Genomic DNA, 17,555 nt, shown 5'->3' on the forward strand with positions numbered 1-17,555 from the left:
TTCAAGTTTTGATTATTGAGAATTTCCTTTCTAAGAGGATAGGAAATTCATCAAAACTCCATAGATATATTAAAATCACATGAGAAGAACTAGTTTTGCTGCCACAGAAATTGGAAATTCTATTGTTTGAACAATGGAAATGGAAAGTTCCTAAAAATGACCTTAGGGTCTATTCACAAAAAGTATCGTAATGCAGCAGAATTGGTGCATCTTTGTAAGAAAACAGAACCAACTTTGTATGATAGTGGCAGAATTAACAGCATTTTTATAACTTATATATAACAAAGTTACACAATGCAACACATTTTTCATCCAGATTCATTTTTAAATAATAAAGGAAGGACTATCTGGTATTCTTTTCTGTTTGACCAGCATCTTATGATGCATGCATTCACTTTCTATGAGGTCTTTTACTTGGGGAAACCCCCCAGAGTGTTTCATTTAATAGCACCACTGTAATTTAAAGGTCTCATAACCTACTGGTCGAAATACACCATTACTCCAGTTGTCCAGATTACTGCATTTTGTGAATAGACAGCAAATGTATTCTCAGCACCTACATAAAAATGACATCCTTCGTAAAGAATATTGTGGGATGAAAGCTTCTAATAGACACCAAATGAAAATGGAATGAGAAAAGGTGGGAAATACAGGGAGTAAGGTTGGGTAAGGAAATCACAAGGATAGAGGAAGAAAGTTAATCCACCTTGGAAACACAGTGCACTATCATTGTTGTTAGTTGCGTCCATGTCGGGAAAAGAGGCACTAAGAGGTAATCTTCCACAATCATTCTGGTACAGTGGGCAATGGATAGCACCATCTTGAGGCAGTGGATGAAAAGGCTGGTGCATGGGACTCTTTTTCAGAGCTTTAAGAGATGAATTCCTTTCTGGAATGTCTGGAAGCAGCTCAGTAATAAGTCTGTGTAATATACTGTTGTCAGGCAAGCTTCCCCTTCTTTTTTCAGCTTTAATTTGGTCGCAGATGTCTTTAAGTGCAGAATCTAGTGCTTCAAATACAGAGGACTTGCATTTTTTCTTTTCAGTTTGTTTTTTCGGAGCTGCACTTTTTTTCCTCCGGAAAGGCACTGGACTGACTAGGAATGCTATCTTAGAGAGGCCAGATTCTGCTTCCTGTCTCCTTGGGTCTTCGGTGGTTTCTTGTTTAGCCCTTTCATGCTTTAGCATGGTGGTGAAGCGGGTGTAGGATGCTGGGCATCGCCCCTTGCAGGAGCTGATTAGATGCCTGTGGTGGTGGTGGTGGTGGTGGTGGTGATGGCCAGATCCGTAAAAGCTTTCGGATGACGTGAAGGAAAAGTGGTCAAAGTCACTTTCACTACAAAACGATGAACCTTCTATCTGGATAAAGTCACTGAGGTCAGAAACCACTCCGTCCTGATCACTGTCTGAAAAATCCATATGCGATCGTTGTGGCTCATCACTGGTCACTTCAATATGAATTGGCACCAGGGTTTTAGACTTGTAGCTCCGTTGTACCTGAGAGGGGTGTCTCACTTGACTCTCTTCTTCCAGCAAAGACTCGATAGAAAATCGCCTCTGCGGACATAAGCCATTTTTAGGAGGCTCTAGCGTAACAGTTGACAACATTTCATCACCCAGGTTGGGCATTGATTTTGACTTCTGTATTAATTTTTCAAATTCAGATATTCTGGTTGGCACCATGTCTCTGGGCACCTCTTCAGTAGAAGACTCTCTCCAACCTTGAAGAATGCCTTTGTGCTGCTCCTTTTCATACTGCAGTATCCTGGACTTCACAGAACAGATCACCTCGGAGTTCATCAAGTCCTTGCGGTTGATGCGGTGCATCTTCTTGTACATTTTCAGGAAACCTGGGGCATCGTGTGCAGATCTGTGACGCACCCTCGACCTACTACTACCACGGCCTTCAGGAACGTACGGGGAGCCCCAGTTCATTGAGCAAACTTCTTTGGAGTCCTCCTCACATAACAGAGAGCCCATACTTTCAGACTTGGCCTGTGGGTCGGGATAGCTATCCCGATCATCCGTTAACAGGTCATCACAGCTCCGCGATTTTCTCTTTGGAGAAGCAGTTTCTTCTGTGCTGCTCCAGACTTCTGCGTTTTGACGAGTCATTTGCCAGCCATTCTTGTAGCTGACTGCCCTTCTGGAATCGCTCGGAACAGCCAAATGTTGTCTGTAAGTGCTACAGTAATCTAATTCATTTGAGGTGTTGTGGTTGTGCACTGAACAACTTAAAAGGGATGGATATACTTTGCTAATATCCCCACCTTTATAATCCATAGAGCAGCATGGTAAAAAAGAGACATTGCCAGAAATTAAAAGATTCAGAAAGTTAGAATTGACATCAGCAAGTATTAGAGAGACTAGAAAAGAGACAGCTAATAGACAGCAATGTATCAACTTAGGTAAGTACATAGGTTGCTAAGCCTGGGGCAGCAAGCTAATAATTAAGTTATTTTCCAGCTGTAAAAATATACTTATGATAATTTAAACATTAAATTTTCTTTACAAATTATGGACATGTTACACCCTCTACAACCACCCCAACCAAAGCAATGTGAGAAAACAAGCCTTGATACTGATTTTGAAGCAGGTCGGCAGGCAATAGAAGCTACAAAGGATTTAAAGGTGAAGCCAAACAACAAAGCTAGACCTCAGTCAGCTATTGGGTTTTATCCCACTTGTGCATTCTGAAGAAGCTGTACAGAATTTTTGAGCTGAATAATGCTCAGAAAGTTCACAGCAACTGCATATTCTAAGATAATTAAGATCGAGTTTCTACGAGATGAAATGGGAAACGTCTCCCAGTTGTGCGTAGGTTGCCCTCTCTCTCCCTGTGTGGTAGGACTGAAGGGAGTAGTGGGTTTTTTCTAAAGCTTATGGAGGGCAGCACAGGGCAGCGGAGGAACTGCCATACGGGTGCAAAGGAAGATGTATCATGTTCCTGGGCCTAACCAGCATGTAGAAGAAACAATAACCCTTGGCTTCACTTCCATGGCAAAGCCTGAGTTTCCAACCAAGTTGTAAGATGTGTTTTTACGTGCATGCTAAGTCTAGAAGTCACTGTGAGACACATTTGGAACTGCTGTCTCTCGTGTTTGTACTGGACTATCAAAACTGGTCTCAAGTGGCAACATTCAGTTCAGAACACATTCTTCAAGCAGGTCAATCTGCTTTCTAGAAGAACAACTTGAATCTGGATCAGACACTGAAACACTTCGGTTTAAAATTCATGCTGATCAAACAGCATCTAATACACTGCTGCTTTAACAAAATGCTAATTCCAAGAATAATCAACATCTTAGTAGGCTTCATAGTGGTGGGAGAGAACAGAGTGACACAGAGAGGTCACCTTCCAAATGTTAGTTAGCTGCAGTCAGTATTCTCAAGGGCCAGACTTACAGACACAGCATTGTTTAAATCATTGCAAGTGACACAGTCACTGACAAATGCAGGTGAATAGAGTTTGCCAACTTTCCAGTGCCTGGCCTGGTGCACCACAGGGATGACTGTACCCACTCTTTAAATTACTCCTATTAGATTGGGTTTAAAATACATTTGCTTTCCACCCCTCTACTCTTAATATTCCTCACTGCTTTTCTTTGCACGGTGCATTCTGTTGCAGCCTGGGTATTATGTTCTTTTCAGGAGGAATTGGCTTTTACAACAAAGTTTTATACAGTCCCTAGTACAGCTACAGCCTGACGAGATGACGTAGCTGCAAAATACAGCAATTAAATGAACAACCACAACTTGAAGAGCAGGAGACGTGTCGTGCACGATATCACCCTGTATCTTATTTCCATCTTATGTCTTACTGTATGGCTAAAAACACCCACCCAAAACCCTAAATCCAAACAAACAACTGATTCCATGATCTCTTTTCTGGAGAGAGATGGAGAGCAGCAATGGAATGGCAGGTTACTTAGAAAAAAGAAGCTGACTGGCTTGTATATGCTGTGCTCTGTACTTCAAGGATTTGCAAAATATAAAAATCAGACTATGGATGTTTGCTTGATCGAATTAGGTCCTGATAATTAACAATGTCTAAGACATTAGCTACAGATTGGAAAGGTCTATTATTCTGGAAACATATCTTTAATCTTGCATGCTATTGGACTTGATTTACTTTCTGGATATACTGAAAACAGTTTTAAAATGACAAAAATCTATTACCAGTGCTAATAAAACTCTATGGGTTTTTATACTGTGGCATGAATCCTAATCATCATTTACTGAGTTTTCTTTTGTTAGAATAAGCAGTTGTAACTGGAAAATCCTTGTTGCAAATCCAGCTTTTCAGCCTAAAATGACACATGTATGAATGGACAAGTCAGCCTTTCACGAGAGGCCCCGAGCTGTTGCCTCGCATGGCGACTCTCCCAGTGAGGGGCATTGAGCACCAGTGGGCAGCTGCAGTTACTACCGACGCATCACACAATGTGTCACCAGCAGCCTTCTGCTAACACACACGCTCTCCTCTTACCTTTTGCTCTTGATGGGGAAGAAGGAGACGAGCTAGTTAAAGGCTTTCTAAGGGTGGTGTATGGGCCTTGCATATCTGTACGGCTCGGGCTGGGCCTGTTGGCGTTCTGGTCGCTGTGCACCCTCTGATGACTTACGGCAGGTTCTGACTTCCTCCTTTTCCTGTAGTCGCTCGCGGTACTTGCAGAGCTACAGAAACAAGCGGTGTTAGCAGCAGCCTAGTTCTGAGACCAGAATTCAGGGATTTAAAAAGTAAGATCTTAATTATATTATTGGTTTACAGACTGAACAATGCCAGAACACACACATGTAACAGAAGATGCACTGGTCTCAGACATCTTACAGCACGTGTCTCAAAGAAAAGTGGAATTTCTTCTTCACCTGGTTGTTCTAAAGCTTTATACAGAATTGCTATGTTGTTTTCATAGTGAAGGCTTGGAAATAAATGCACCAATTTTATTTATTTATTTGGTACAAGAAGATCAGCACAAAGATGGGAAGAAGACTGAGACCGAGGACGGCCGAAGCAGCATGCTTAGGGAAACTGCACTGGAAGTGCTGCAGGCAGTCAGGTTAAATGATAAATCGCTGCAGTTGAGACAGAAGCTCAGGGACATTAGTGGAAAGACCCAGAATACTGCATGGCTTATTCTGAATGTAAATAGAAAGTCCTTGTGAAGAAAAAGGAAAGGTTTACACTTCAGGATTGAAGCATAAACATCCTCCCCATGCAGCTCTCTTGTTCTGTCACACAGTGAACATTAAAATCAGACTGCAACATCTGCTGGCTTCAGGTCACAAAGGAAGACCTCAGGCTGTATAACCAATGTCTACAGAAATCACACGGTGTATTTCTTACCTAGAAGGTCTGTCCAGGCCTCTGTCAGTTGAATAATGATGATACAAGGAAGTCTGTGAAAACAAATATATGAATCTGTTATTTGTCTGTATTTAAAAAAAAAAAAAGGGCGACGATTTCTGCTTATCATGTTTGAATATGCTTTGTTACTTTGTGCCAAAGCCTATAAAAACAGATGATGATGATTAACCTCCTGGGCACTCCAGCACAGTTACTGCAGTATTTCATGAGCACAGTTACAGTTTTTAAAAAGCTTCACTAGATTTCTTTTCATATTCAGTAACCTTTTTTTCTTTTAAAGCCCCACTAAATAACCTTTCAAGGTCACGTTTCTCTGTACCTTTTTCAAAAATACAAACCAGATGAAACAAAGTTACTACAAAAACCAAAAACCTGAAAAGAATTCCTTCATGCTCAAGTGAGGTCTGCAGAGCTCCTCTCCCCAGTTGTTACTCACCGAAATTCCACAATCAACTATAGTCCCAATTGTAAATCCCATGTTGTCTATGGCCAGTTGCTGACCACTTAATTGTCCTGGTAAGAACAGTTCTTATCACAGAGCATTAGTCATTGCTTACAGAGTTACAGAAGTAGCTACTGTGTGAACCCTGGAAGATGGAAGGGAGTACCAACTCCAGAATTTAGTATTAATACAAAGTCACCCTTCAACAGCCTCCAATTTCAAATCAGTCATTTCACACATTTCAAGCGTGAAGCCAGAATTAAGTAATACCACAGTCCTGGTAACTAGGTCTGAAAGTGAATGACCTTCACCATCCCTGGGGCATTTCCTCATGGGCACAGAGCAGCGTACATCAAAATTTGAAGTTGTTTCAAGTTCCTGGCAGGCCATTTCAGAGCTAACCCAATGGATGCAATGGAAACACAACTATCATACGCATTTCTAAGCTGCAGGAACTATTTTTCTCTCTACAGAACCCTTCTAGACTTCTTCTCTGTGTGGAACAACCTTTATAAGCTTTTCCCTGTACAGAAGGACTGCAGAAGTGATGGCACTCATGGCCTGTGTGGGTGCATTTTTTGTTTTTTCCCTTTTTTCCAGGGATTTGAATTGCAAGTTCACGAACAAGACTTCACTCCTATTTGTTAACTGACATGTATGTGTCTAGAAGTCACCTGTCATCTAAGAATATCTAGGAACAGGTTTTATGGCACTGTAAACTTTAAATGACATTCTAGAGTAACTGTTGAAACTACTTCTGCAGGTGGGGGGTTAGAAAGACAATATGATTGTTCAGTGGGAGTTCTTCTGCCAGCCAGCAGACATCGATACTTAAGACCTGCATCACGTATCAAATAATCCCCTCAGGACACTAAGTGAAGTTCTGATTTCTGAACTACCCTGAAATTTATTATACTGTGAGGCACAAAGAACCACATAAACATGGCACAACATGGATCAAATGTTACCTAAAACTCCAGGTGGGATCATTCCAATTGTCTCAGCAATTTTTAACCGTTTGAATTTAAATCACTTTAAAAATCAGGTAAAAGAAAATAATCTTCTGGCTTTCGGCAAGAATAGCAGTTGAGATGTAAACAGTTAAAAGATGTTAATAATTCAGACTTTAAAATTACTTTCCAGAGAAAAGAAGTCCTCAATAACTTATTTAAAGTGATCTTAGCATAAAGTTTCAAAGTGTGGGGCTCCTGATGAGTGCACTACTGTTAACCTGTTCTGGCTGTACAAAACATCACAGTGTTTGGTTTTTAAAACACAATTTGAAGGTATTTATTCCCATGTCTTTACAGTTCATACAGTTAATATCTCCAGGTTTTTCTTTTAGCTGAAAACTAGGACAATTGTCCTGTCACTATCCAATGTCAGTGATTTTAAGATAAATACCTCACATTATGAGGTCTGTCTGCAGTAACCCCCTAAAAGGCAGCAGCACAGCTGCTCACGCCAACAGCCGTCCTAACCGTGGTTCTCATGGCTCTACCCAGCAGAGTGAAGCGAAGGCCCAAGGTCTGTGTGCTTCCCTGTGCTACCAACCAGACACACGTTGAGCCTCTGCTGGAAGAGCTCAAGAATCACATTTCAAAACTGGCCACAATTATCAACCTCTTCTTTGTTGACCAGCAGCCACCACAGTCCTGTACGAGCAGAGGAAGGAAACTCGGGCTCACAGGTGATCTCCACCACGGCTGCTGCGTGAGGTGATACGGGCACTGCAGGTAAATCGCCTCTGTGGGGCTTCCTGTGCAGGTGCCAGCCCCTTCCATTACAGACTGGCCTGAGTCCCTTCATGCTGGCCCAGCAGCCAGGAGGCAGTGAGTGCTTCCCACCACGTGTGATGGCTCCAAGGTTACAAACCATGATCTCAAGGTGGTGCAGATGCCCAGTGCCTCCTATTGAAGCCAGTGGGTAACTCACACAACTGAAGCCAAACCACAGAGAACTTCTTTACCCACACCACTCCCCAGGCCCTAAGCAGGGTGTCAGTGATCAGTCTAAGGCAGCAGAAGTGTGTCATGCCAACAATGACTGCTGGGTTACCATATGGCTTTTGCTTTCCATCCTTTAAGATACAATTTGGTGCTGTCTTTGAAGTTTTTTTCTATATGCTGCACATTCTACAGTACTAATTTTTACCACAGGCATATGCTACTATATATAGGCTGTGTGGTGTTTATACGTTTTTACCTACAGGTAAAGAGAGCCTCACTGATACAGGGGAAAGGTGAAAGCAAACAGTGGGAAGAGTAATTTTTTTTTACTGCCAGGAACAGGTACCACTGCTTGTGGCTGTCCTATCAGCTCTGGGGCATTTATTGACCCACGATCCCTCTGTGCCACTTTCAGGTGGCCTGACAGAACACATCTTACCTGCTCAGCCATCTCCAGAGCTGATTAGGCACCTTCCAGAATATTAAAATTCTGCCCTATATGGAAAAAGGCTGCCTGACAAAAGTAATTAACTATTGGAGACAACCACCCAAACTACCAAGTGCAGTTGAATACTTAGATTCAGTTCTACTCAAAACCCCATATCTATGTGTGTATGTGTATAGATATATTTAAAATCAAGCCAGTGTTTTAGCTGTTGTCATGCATCAAGACTTCAATGGTGACTGAAAATTAAGTTAGGAAAAGTAGCTAGAAGTTGAAAACAACAAACAGGCTTGTTTGCATGACGGTTCCCATACTTTAACAAGTTACTTTGAAATAACACAACCCCCCCAAACCCTCCCCACCTAATTTGCTGTAGTTTCTGAACATCATTTATCATACTCAAAGATGTCAAAAGTTCAGAAATAAAAGATAAATGTCTTTGTAAATGAAACAAAGAGAAAACCAGTATTATTTAATAGCCATTTTACCCAGACATACTGAACAGGAAAATCTTTTAAATAACCATGCTAAGGGTTTAAAATTTTCTTCTCCAATATGAAGTATGCTCTCAAGTATTAGTGAAGGTTGCCTGGCTCGAGCTGGACCCAAATTTCAGAACCAGGAGATTTTCCAGATTTGCAGAGCTTAAAACCAAACCAGAGTAACTTGCAAACAACTTAAGGCCACAATTTGCATTTAATTTTTGAAGACACTACAGAAGATGAGAGTTGATCGTGACAATGAATGTGGTAAAACAAAACCACCCTGTGAAGAGAAGCTGTCACTGCAGGATTCACTGACTTGACTCTAAAAATGGGAAGGGAAGGGAGAAGGGATGAAAGCCTGAATCTCTTCCACTCAGAGTAGGGCAATGACAACCTGCTATCTGATCTCGATGGGTTTTATTTATTTGGAGTAATGACAGTGATTGTCGATTCTGCTCTTATAAATTCACAACAGAATCATTAATTGCTGTATTAATTACCTGATTAGAAGCCTAAGTTGTAAATATTTAATTGGAGAAATGATAGCTTAGCCACAAAGGCTTTCAGCTGACATACAGAATTTGCAGTTGGGTATTTTAATAACAAAGTGCTACTGTGTTGATGTATTGGGTCTGAAAGCAACGTGCTTGCCCAACTCTGAGGAAGTGGGAATTTGTCAGAGAGTTAGAGCTGTATGGACTGTGGTGTAATTCTGAGTGTTAATCTCTGAGAAGTTTTGGGGAGAAGGACTCACAGTTCCTAGGAAAATAAGATCAACATCCAAATGCACTAGTGATCTGGAAAGATATGAAGACAAAGATATGGTGATTGTGAATTAGAAACACCTCATGGCTACCAGAAGGAAACCACTACATTTTAACAAATTTAAGACATAAAAGGCGAGCACTCCAACCCTTCTTCCCAAGAAAATCATCTGAACAAGAATCATTCATTTACCTCATTGGAAACACCAGAAGAACTGTCTTGAACATAGTCCAAAAGCTTTTTAGGTGGCTGCATCATAAAGGAGAAGTGTAGAGATGAAATGGAGGAGAATCAATGGCAGCAAGGAGTGAAACATGTGGAGAAGGTGACACAGTTAGAAACTAAGTGTTGACAATGTCAGATACAAAGAGTGACACATACAGGCAGAATGGAAGGAAGAATGTTTTACAATACTTTTTATATCATAAGCATCTTAAGAAAATGTTAGTAACTCCAGGTGGTAAAATTCACAGCTGGAATGGTTCAATCAATACTGGCAGTTTTTAATACTGATGAGATGGAAGAGTGTAAAGCATCATCACAGTTAAACTCTACTGGGGAAAATCACAATATACTTTATCTTACGGGAGTTGCTATTCTCAGGTTATCGTATTGGTAAATATTGTTAATGTATAGTTCAACAGAAGAATCTATCTGGACTGTTTCTGCCCACAAAACAGCTTGACTGATATAATGAGACAAAAGGGAGTGACTGAAATGTGATATACATTCTATATCACCAGACAACAAATTAACCCCAAATATATTTAACTTTTTTTTTAAAAAAAATTATTTTCAGGTAGTGTTCAATGGGTAATTTTTGAAAGATTATCATAAAAAAATTAAACTTCTGAAAGCATGTCTGTGCTCTGCTTTCTCTTCTGCTCTCACTGAAGTAGCTGGGTGTTCTCATCCTGGCTTATGGCTGAGGTACCTGGTTCACAGAGTGCCCTCCAGGCCCCGCGCCAAGTGCTCGGGTTCCTCATTTAGCCCAGCTAACAGGGAAAGATAAGCACAGGAATGTTTTAAATCTCAATACTCTCAAGCTCAAATGCCATGCCTGTTTGGGATTTTCTGCCTATGGGATGCTGCTTTTGTGTTGGATTTTATTTTTTCCTCTCAAGCTGCCCAGGATCCTGGGGAGCTCTAGGAATACTTAACCAGACTGGGGGAATGCTTGGATTAATTTGCCCCCTCCTTCTGAGGGGATCTGAATTCACATCTTCCACATGTAACCACTCTGGTAGACATTCTTCTGGGATGAAAATGGGTTTTTATCCTTTTTCCTAAAGATGTTAGAGAGTATTGAAAAGAATTGGTGCTCCATGAAGCCAGAGAGGGTGTGTGCAAAAGCAAGAGCAGGTGCATCTCCAACCTAGTCACTATGGCACTGCACAGGGAAGTGAATTTTAGCTCTCAGCCTTGCTTTGAGGACAACGTTACTGTCTTATCCTTGTCTAAAATACATATAAACAGCCTTTGGTGCCCGTATCCCATTAAGCCTGTGGTATTTGCAGAACTGCCAGTGCCTAGCCAACCAAAGGTGAAAAACTGAGGCAGCTATCTCTGACCTTTAGGTGTTTTAACCAAATGGAGTTTTCAGGTTTATGACTTTAAAGAGAAGTGCCTGCAGTAGGACTAAGGTAGCATCTGTTTGCCTGAGTCCTTTTTTTTTTTTGGACCTAGGTATTTGTGAATATTGGAGCAGAACTGAAAGTCTGTTCAGGTTCTTTTTGAGCAGGTGTCCAGCTTGAAAACAGCAAACCCAAATCTCTGTGTTCAGGTACAAAACACCTGAACCTCTACACCCCTGCATGTAAGGGAGGGAAAAAAGGAAGAAACCCCCCCTCTCAGTATTTACTGCCATAAGCAATTTGTATACAGCTGCATGCATTTAAGTTTAACTTTTCTTTAACTAAAATACATGATTTGCAACTTTGCATCTCTGATGCAAACCGACTTGCTTTTCTGTTCTGAAAGATTGTTCAAAATTAGTGAGCCAAGCACAAAATATTTAGGGAGAGTAACACACATCCCTGATTAATGTGCAATTTATCTTGTTCTTCAATATTTACATACCATGATTTGTCTAATAGGCAGCCTGTATTCAAGCTATTAAAGACACTACTCTGAAAGTTAAGGGGGTGCACTTGAAAAATAGTAGTGATGTGCATGAGATCACTTTATTGATCTTTTTTTCTAAAAACCAAAAATCCTATTAACTTTGCTGGTGTATGCTGGCTGAATTTGGCAATTTGTAAATTCCTCCTTAGAATAAATGGTTTTTCCCTAATGTTTAAATATGAGTATTCTGGCCTCACTTACCGGACGTCCAAACTCCAGTTCTGAAAAGAATTTATACCAGGGTTCGTTTTCTAAATCTATGTCATCTGGGTTTGTGCGATCAGTCTGGAGCAGTTGGGAAGGAAAAGGGAAGGAAAAGGCACACACTGAGCCAAGTGCTAGAAATGCCACGTCACCTTAACAACACACACACACTAACATGACACAAATACAGGGAAAGGAATGGAATAAAATCAAAGAATGAAGATGGGATTTAAGGTAGAGAATATTCTGGTTCAAGAGCTGTCATTAACTGGTAGCTTTAAGGCTTTTCTTTTCCTTTTGTTGCTGTTCTTCCAATGACTGGAAGATGTTAAACATGTTTAAAGTTACTCTCGACCACTTCTGCAAACATCACTGCATTGCTTAAGTACATTTAATGCTACTAAAGGTTTATTGTTAAGAAGATGGTTTAAATGGTCCTCATCTTCAGCACAGGCAAGAAACTGCCCATCTGATCAGCAAACAGTTTTATCTGTATTGATTTTGGTCATTCCTTGTCTTCTGACAAAGCATGTTAATTCGGGAGCTCGCTGTCCTGAAGCAAGTGCTGAGCAGAGATTGTCAGTATGCATCGTGCAGGCAGGACTACACTAAAAAGCCACTTCAGCATACGAAACAGAGCTGGTACATTTTAAATCTTGTGGTTGAAAAACAGGGAATAAAAACATTATGCCTTCCATAATATTTGTTTTAGCAGTGTTTTGTAGTGCTTTATCTCCCCCAGCCTTGCTGACATAATGAAGCATCTTTTTCCACAGTGAAATACTTTGTTTTCATCTGAAAATTCTCCCAGCAAAGGGATAAAGTAGCAATTGAAGATAGCATTAAGAAAATTTTTCAATGAACAGAAGAATAATTGACAGATTTATTCAAGTAGCATGAAAACATGACAGGGCAAAACAGTAGAGCTCTCAAAGGGGTATCTAATCAACTGTAAACTTGGCTGCATTAATTATTTTCTAAATAGCTCCAGTTCCTTTGTAGGATCTGATGTAGGCTGTCATGCAGCACAGAATTACAGTGAGCTGTTGGCTTAAAGATCTCTGAAACAGAAAAAGCCTCTCGCTGAAGATATTTCTGCATTTAAATTTTGGTCCTCCACAACTGTAATTATCAGAACTTAGACACTAATTATGGTGTGACCTAGAAAGCAATCCTTAAAGAAGATGGCAGGGTCCTGCATAACTAATGATACTGGTGATTAAGTATGTAATGCACTTTCTTCCTGAGTCAAGCTGTCACCAATACACCAGAGCAATGCCATACAGCTATTTCTGTTCTCTGACAGAGATAACACCATGCTCTTGACCATTTCAGGTAATTAAACATCTTACAGCACTTTTCTTGCTGCTTTTGATGTTACTGGAACAGATTGCCAACTTTGCTCTATTGAAAGGTCAACAACTCTTTTGAACTACCTTGGAGCTGTTCATGCCATGTCTGGCCACCAGCTGTTGTTTCATAGATCTATGTTCACAAAGTCCCTTTCAAGGAAGGGAAGTGTCATTCCTGTGAACAGAGTGGGAAGTGAATGCCAGCGATGAAAAACTTGCTGTGCTCCATAGCAGGGTTCGGAAGTGAAGCTGCTCTGGAGTTCTGCCCTTTTATTTCCACCATCCACAGCCCAAGTTCAGCACTACTAATGACTACTGCTTCAACTCAACTATACAGCCTGAAGTCTTTAGTAGAAAAACACCACTGAAATTAGTTTAATGAACTAACCAGTAAAGATCTGTGACCTTAATAGAGACTGTAGTTGATCTAAGAAAAAAAAGTGTGGCGTTCTTCTACAGAGATGGAGGCACGAGGGCAAAAGATGACAGATACACAATGTAAAAGGTGACTTCATTATTATATCAACTCAATTCTCATTACAGAGAATGCTTGGTGTATTCAGAGTTTTTTGCTTACCTTAAAAAAATTCCCACAATTTAGCTCTGGTTAATCTGAGAAGACAGTACTAAACAATTGCTTTTTCATCATTTCTCCAAATAAAATTTACACATGTTGAAATATTTATAGGCATAGTTTCCTCTTTATATCAATGAATTAATTTTTACAGGAAACTTAAAATCAACATTTGGGTACATCCACAGAAACTAAGAGACTAGATCACCTGAAATGCATACGGTGTTGAAATCATGGAGCTGTTGGCACCACAAATCCAGGCCTACTGACACTACTGGCTCATGCAGAGAGCATCAGCCTTGTGAGCACCAAGGTCCCCTGGGTAACAGCAGCCCCACACCCACACATGGATGGCCCTGTGTCCTTTCTAACAGGGAGCCAGAACACGTTGTCAGACCAGCTGGGCTTCCACCCAGCCAGTCAAGGAGATGAAAAGAGCATGGGGGTTGGCTCCCCTTGCATCTTCAAAGACTCTTGCAAACAGGTGACAGCTTAACACCCTCTCCCCCACCCCCCACCCCCACCTCCCCCCACCCCCCCGCGTTTCTGCTTGTAAAGAAAAAGCGAGAAACAGTGAATTTTATGTAGTTCCTAAATTTCTGAGTTCTCCTCGGGCAGTCGTGCACAAATGAAAGGAGGTCATAAGAAAACGTGTAAAGCTAACCAACTCCATGCACACGAGTCTAATTCTATTTACAGCTTCAACCGCAGAGGGCAGCAAACAAAAAGAAACGGAGCTCTCAAGTCTGCAAGTTCTCTGCAGCCCGGCAGCTCCAGAGGGCTCTGCACCCCCTGTGCCACCATGATCAATACACCAGCAACTGATTGTGCTTGGCTTTAGGATTCAGGTTTGCTAATAGCCTTTTTTTTCTCTATTACTTCCCCTTTCTAAGAGACTTAATAAATAATTTTGACTTAAAAAACTAAACTCAGCTTGGTCTCACAAAGTATCACAGAATCACAAGGTTGGAAAAGACCTTTATTATCATCAAGTCCAACCATTCCTGTCCCATGCTAAACCATATCCCTAAGTACCTCATCTACCCCTTTTTTAAACACACCCAGGGATGGTGACTCAACCCCCTCCCTGGGCAGCCTGTTCCAGGCCCCAACAACTCTTTCAGTGAAAGATTTTTTCCTAACATCTAATCTGAACCTGATCAGATCTCCCCAACTGCTTGAATAAAAGGTAAAAGCAATAAAGCAAATTCTTTTTTTATTATTTGTCAGGCAAACCAAGTCACATTCCTATACTATCCCTCATCTAGTAATTTAGTAACATTTTCATTACTTGTTGAAAATACACTACTGAAGACCAATGACTTCACACTTTTTTGCATCAGCTGGTCAGCACAGCACTTCATCAACACACTCAGGCATAGAAGAACACAGTCAGTTAAAGAAATTACAGCTATACTGTCACATGCTGCTTTGCCTGTGCTGGATTTGATACACACAAGGAAATGTTCACAAGTAATAATCACAAGTGTGTGTTTAAAACCAGTGAGAGACCACACTGAAGCCTCTTTGGAACAATGTTTATTGTAAATTTGGCCTTGGCATTTGATTAACCCTTAAGAGTTTGCTTTTGCTTTTCCTTTTTTCTTTTTTAAATAGCTGTTCTAACTCCAAGTCCACTATCAGATTGACTTAAGTCTCTCCATATCTTTATGGGAAGACATATTTTTAATGTCCTATCAAAATGCACCTATATGTAGATTTTCTGATTTCTTTTTAAACATGCTGAGAAAAATCTTCAGCTGACGAATTGTTATTTAAGTAGCTCAACTAAGTCAACCAACAGCTGTAGATCATGGTGCAAACCCAATCTATTTCTGGTATTTAACACAACACTAATGTTTTTTTTAATTTATCCTGATCATTAAGTCCTCCTGCATATAAACTCAGTAGAAAATTTGAACATATATTAAAAAATGCAGAGCTAAAATTTAACCTGAGAGTTTTATCTGACTAGCATGTGTACTTCCATGTTTTGACTGAAACACCTAATGAAGAGAAAGGTGCCTGGTGCTTGTCCCAATTTTACAAGGTCTTCCTTGACAGGTTTTTTCCCTACTTGCTTTAGTGCAGAGATAGAGAAATGTACATGTATGAGGAATTACTTCACATACACGAGGCTGAAACTAATAAAGAATAAAAATTTAACTTCACATTCACAGCAGTAAGATTAAATAATTATACTGCAATCTACTTATTCACTGAGAATAAACATCCATTTGAGTAAACAAATCCCTGGTTCAGATGATATTAGAGAAAGAGAAGAGCATTTTATTGAATTGCAGACATGGGAGATAGAAACATACGTCAGAACAACTTATCAGTGCTATGCTATTAGAAGAAATGGCAATGGTTTATGGGCTTACTGAAATAGGAAAAAAAGGAGCTGCCACATCATTGCTTGCAAGACTACTGAACATCTTGATGTCACTTTATCTTAGCTGTAATCCCCTAGGACCAAGCCTCTCCTCCTTTTTGTTTATCTTTTATACTCTTGAAGTTCAAATTACAGAAGAAATAACATTACTTTCAGGTTTCATGGCAGAAGGCTGCTACATGATACTGCAGCTTGAAAATACACTTAACTTTTTATATCCATATCCAAGATGATCACCTATCCCTAATGGATCTATCCATTTATTTATCCATTCATTACTAGGTATTTTTTTCTCACATTCTTTTGACCTTCTGAATGAGGAGCTGAGGAATAATATTTCCAACTAAATGTTAGTTTTATATTAAATTTCATTATACTCTTCCCATATTCCTAATCTCCACATTAATCACAACTGGTTCCAATGTAGTAAAGGGAATACTGATCATCTTTCCCACCTCCTCTGCCTCTTCTATTATCATATAAGGTAGCTGTAAATATACTTATTCCCCTCTCCAGCCCAGATCCGCATTTTGCCATTAAAATTTCAGTGTTATAGACATGGAAATTATTTAATGCCAGAAGAAAAAAATAAGAATTAGACTGCTGGAGAAACTCCCTTTAATGTTTTTGGCTTTGGGAAAACTAATAAAATAATAACTTCTGGTCCAAATGCTATAAACTTCCATCTTTTACAGTATTAATGAACTATATTTTAAAATTCCATATTTTGACTAGTATTTCCTTTCAGTATCATCAGAACAAGTTTTCAGACATTAAAAATAAAATCTTTTGAGATTATCAAGATGAAAAGGCTTAACTCATGCAATACTGACACAGTTGAGAATTTGGAGTTTTCATCTGAATTTGGAACAAAGGCATTGTTTTTAGCTGTCAGCTTTTCTCCACACACATAGAAAAGTCTTTTTGTATCATGGTCCAAGGGAAGTATTCAAATACATCAAGCTAAAGATCAGCTTTATCAAGAGCAGAAATCCCAGACTGATAAAACTCTCACAGTTCACTTCAGCTATTTTTCCATCACTTCTTCGTGTTACACCAGCATCAGCACAACTTTCACCTCTTGTATTCTAGAAGAATACCTGTTTTTCCAGTCTTTTACAGTGTTGAATCATACATAAACAGAAAATACCTCTATTCTGTCCCTGAATATTATTTTCCCAACTTTCAGAATTTATTCTACAAATAGATGCTTCCTTGTGTTTACATCAGCTGTCTACACTTCTAGTCTGAGCTTCAGATGATAAAGTGTCATCTTGCCCTTGAGTGATGCTGCTCAGTCAGTACAACATGACTACAGTTTTTCTGCATGACAATATTTTAGGAACCAAGCAAACCTCAATATCCATGTTGTTTGAGAAGTTAAAAAAAAAGTGCTCAGGAACAGTCAGCAAAGCTCACTTGGTCATTTCATTAGCTTGCTAAAAAGCTGTAT

The 17,555-nt window shown here is 39.9% G+C and overlaps 1 protein-coding gene across 1 annotated transcript in view; it reads right to left on the minus strand.

Moving 5' to 3' along the window:
• Positions 1-17,555, minus strand: part of SORBS2 (sorbin and SH3 domain containing 2) — a gene marked incomplete at its 5' end in the record, with an annotated part of 69,401 nt that overhangs the window by 20,024 nt on the left and 31,822 nt on the right. Inside the window, 5 exons of the mRNA XM_084266597.1 lie at positions 707-2,269; positions 4,489-4,676; positions 5,347-5,399; positions 9,646-9,702; positions 11,779-11,862. Of these exons, the coding sequence (XP_084122723.1) occupies positions 707-2,269; positions 4,489-4,676; positions 5,347-5,399; positions 9,646-9,702; positions 11,779-11,862 (1,945 nt within the window). The remainder of the gene's footprint in view (positions 1-706; positions 2,270-4,488; positions 4,677-5,346; positions 5,400-9,645; positions 9,703-11,778; positions 11,863-17,555) is intronic.

The sequence above is a fragment of the Gallinula chloropus genome, assembly GCF_964237585.1.
Source record: "Gallinula chloropus genome assembly, chromosome: 7".
NCBI lineage: Eukaryota > Metazoa > Chordata > Aves > Gruiformes > Rallidae > Gallinula > Gallinula chloropus.